Consider the following 3381-nt stretch of genomic DNA (forward strand, 5'->3'; position numbering starts at 1 on the left):
TCTGAGAAACATAACATTTTAATAGATGAAATAAATACTCCAGTACATGCAAGATAAAAACTGACATTGGAAAAAAAATTAAAAATCACTTTTGTTATAGTGTAATTTTTTGTTTGTTTGTTTAAACACTCACAGTAGCTTTTCCCCCAGTTTGGAAATCAACACATGGAAAACAAAATCACAACCTCCAGTCCTTCCACTCCTACACACCAAATGCACTTCTAACCTAACACTTGATGCAAAATAAAAAAAAGTCATACAAAACAAAAACAAACAAAATAGTAGCTACATCCATCATCTATGTGGTGGTGGTTTTTTTTTTCATTTTTTAAATGAGTGAGAACTGAGGTAACCTTTTTCCTGAACAACCGAACAGTAAAATTTAGAAGGGAAATTTCGGAAGACAAGACAAGACAAACTTTAAAAACCGCACCCAGCGCGATTAAAGCTATTTTTTTCCTCTCTCTCTTTTTTTTTTTTTTTTTTTTAAGATACCCCCACCTCCCCAAATATAAAACTTTTAAACAGTTGCTGTTACCATTTGTGTGAAGACCATGTTGAATAAAGGAACATTTATCTGCAGATACTTCCTTGACTTCAAAGTAAAATAAAAGAAGCCAAAAGTGGCTACCTTTGTTAGTACGTATAGTTTGAATATGCTGTTCTGCTTCTTCACCACATGAAATCAAAGGATTGGGCTCATCCAAGCAAATTCTTTGGTATACAAAAAAAGGGGCGAGGAGGTGGGCTATTATTTTCCTTTAGCAATGACTGGGATCTAAACAGAAGGTGTGGGGGTTAATTCACAGAATTGGAGTTCACTGGCGGTAAAGTCCTGGGTGAAGATCTTTCTCTTAGTGCCTGAGATAACAGGTTGCAACCATCTGAGACGGCGCAAGCTGAGTTCCTCAACCTTTCCCTGTAATCGCTCATTTTGGTGCTACTTTCGGGGTGTTGGGCTATATCCCTGAGGCATTGGGTCAGGAGCACACAAGCAGATACCACGCTCATGGCTCCTCCTAGGATAGCAGTTTGCACAGCTTTGCCCTCTGGATTAATGGTGGCCGCTTTACCCAAAAACTGGGGCTCAGTGGCAAAGCCCACCAGAGCATAGACAGACTGCACCAAAGGTCCACTGAACAAGACGCAGCGGTTCCTGGTCAGCTCACTGGGTGAAGTCTTGACCTCCTTGACACACGCCAAGAGGGCGGAGGCGCTGGTGCTCATACATTTGACACTGAGTTTGAACTGCTCCTTCGCAAATTTGTCCTTGGATTTCTCACTGGCCAGCACGCAGGCGTCTGTCAGGAATTTCAAGTTCTTGGACATGTTCTGGGAAACCTCCAGCAGGAGCTGAGGGCTCATATCTGCCAGAGGGGTGGTCTTCAAGACCCCACAGCCGTGCTCCACCTCATGCCTACATCGGGTCACCTTGTAGCGATCCACCAAGCCAGGCATGGCAGGCTGGGCCCCCGGAGTCTCCACTGCAGCCAGGTAGGCAGCGTGGGCTGAGCATTCGGTCAGGGAGACCACCAGCTCCCCCATCTCCATCAGGCTTTCCCCCACCTCCCCGAAGCGTCCCATATTGAGCTGGCTCTGGACGTCGTGGGTCAAGATGGAAAGTCCTTTGGTCCTGGCAATGATCGTGTCCCTGCACTTCTCGAAGGACTCACCGAAGACAGACAAGCTCTCGGTGTTCACCGGCCTGGTCTCGCTCGACAGCAGCAGCAGATCGGCCACCAGTTGCATCTTGATCTTGCAGTGGTCGCAGATAGAGACGAGCTTCTTCCTCTGCACGGAGCCGCTGCTGGGGACGCCGCCGCCGCCGGACACCTCGCTGCTGGACTTGCCAGAGCCGCCGCTAGCCATAGCGCCGGGGGGGCACTCGCATGCCGCTCGCTACCCCGCTGCCACCGCCTCTGCCTCCGCCGCCCGAGCAGTCCCGACTGAGCCCGGCAGGATCGCTCTGCCTTTTCCGCAACATCATTCCATTAATCGCCGGGAGGCGAGGGCAGGCTGCTGCGGGGGGCGAGCTCCGCCGGGGCTCCCGCACCGCTCCGGCGCCAGCCTCCGCTCCTACGAGGCTCCAGCGGCGGCTCGGAGCTCGCCGGGACCCCCGGGGCCCCGCTCGGGCATGGCGCGGCTAATTTATTAGCGCCGTTATTATTTCACCCCTCCTGCTTGCACTTCCCTCGCCTTCCACCACGGAGGAGGAGGGGGTGGTAGGGGGGATCCCGGCGCGAAGTTCCCTCGTTCAGGAGCACCTCGGAGCAGCGGGGGAGCCGAGGGGAGTCGCGGCGAGGGAGCAGCCCCTCGGGTCGCCGCCGTGCCCGGGCTCCCGAGGTGGGCGAGCGGCAGCCGGGAGCGGCTCGCAAGGGCCGGAGGGGCGGCGGCTGCGCACCATGTGCCGCCCCCGGCGGCCCCGCGCCGCCGGCTCGCAGGAAGCGGCGCGGAGGGTGTGGCTGCCGGGGAGGGGAAGGGAGAAGGGAAAGGGAAAAGGGAGAGGGAGGGGGAGAGAGGAGGGGAGAGGGAACCGGAGGGGTTAAGACCGCGGGAAGGGATGGGAGGAGAGGGGAATTGAATTGAGAAAAAAAAAAAAAAAAAAAAAAAAGGAAAAAAAAAAAAAAAAGCCACCGGATCCGGGTGCTGGGGGGGAGCGGAGGGCGGGATCCGTTCGCCTTCCTCCTGCGGCTGCCTCACTCCTTCCTGCCTCGAGCGTTCACGCGGCCGCCGCCAGCTCGCTCCCCGCCGCGGTCCATGCCCGCTTCGTGCCCGGGCCCCGCCGACTGGGCGCCGCCGCCCCGAGTTAGGCTCTTCCCGCAAACAAGGGCGGGGGCTCCGGGCTACAGCCGCGGATGCCGCAACCCGCCCGGCCTGGCGCTGCTCCTGCCATGTTCTGTAGCCGAGTCGCCAACTCCCGAGGAAGAAGAAAAAAAAAAAAAAAAAAAAAGCGGAGAAGGGAGGGGAAGATCTTCTTTTAAATTCCCTTTCTCAGGCTCTGAGACAAACTATTGAGAAGAGGCGGCTGCCGCGGCTCTGCCAGCCAGACGCTGCATGGCTCTGAGGGAGGCTCTCCCCCCCCACACACCCTCCCCGTTGCCTTTGCTGTAACCTCACTTAAGCCTATCGCAATCTTTTGTGCGGTGTCACCGCCCTTCGTTTAAATCCTGCCCTTCCCCCGGCGCCCCGCTCCACGCCCGCCGCCCCGCCGCTCCTCCCCGCCGCCGGGGGCCGCAGCAGCGCCGTGCCGCGGCCGGCACCGCCCGCACCGCCGCCACGGCAGCGGCCCCCGCGGCGTTAAGGCGTGAGGAGAGCCCGGTGTTGGCTCGGGAGGGCTGCGGGGGGCGAAGGAGGGCCGGGGGAGGAAGGGACGGAGCGGGG

At 56.8% G+C, this 3381-nt stretch overlaps 1 protein-coding gene across 1 annotated transcript; it reads right to left on the minus strand.

Annotated features, from left to right (window-relative positions):
• TLNRD1 (talin rod domain containing 1) lies at positions 1 to 3381 on the minus strand. Its single transcript, XM_082769138.1, has one exon. The coding sequence runs from the start codon at positions 1867 to 1869 to the stop codon at positions 799 to 801; it is 1071 nt and encodes a 356-aa protein (XP_082625264.1). The 5' UTR covers positions 1870 to 3381; the 3' UTR covers positions 1 to 798.

The sequence above is a fragment of the Aythya marila genome (genome assembly GCF_965140915.1).
Source record: "Aythya marila genome assembly, chromosome: 11".
NCBI lineage: Eukaryota > Metazoa > Chordata > Aves > Anseriformes > Anatidae > Aythya > Aythya marila.

Bases quoted from the DNA above. Each gene is read 5' to 3' on its own strand.
- TLNRD1 (XM_082769138.1), bottom strand. From the start codon at position 1,869: ATGGCTAGCGGCGGCTCTGGCAAGTCCAGCAGCGAGGTGTCCGGCGGC.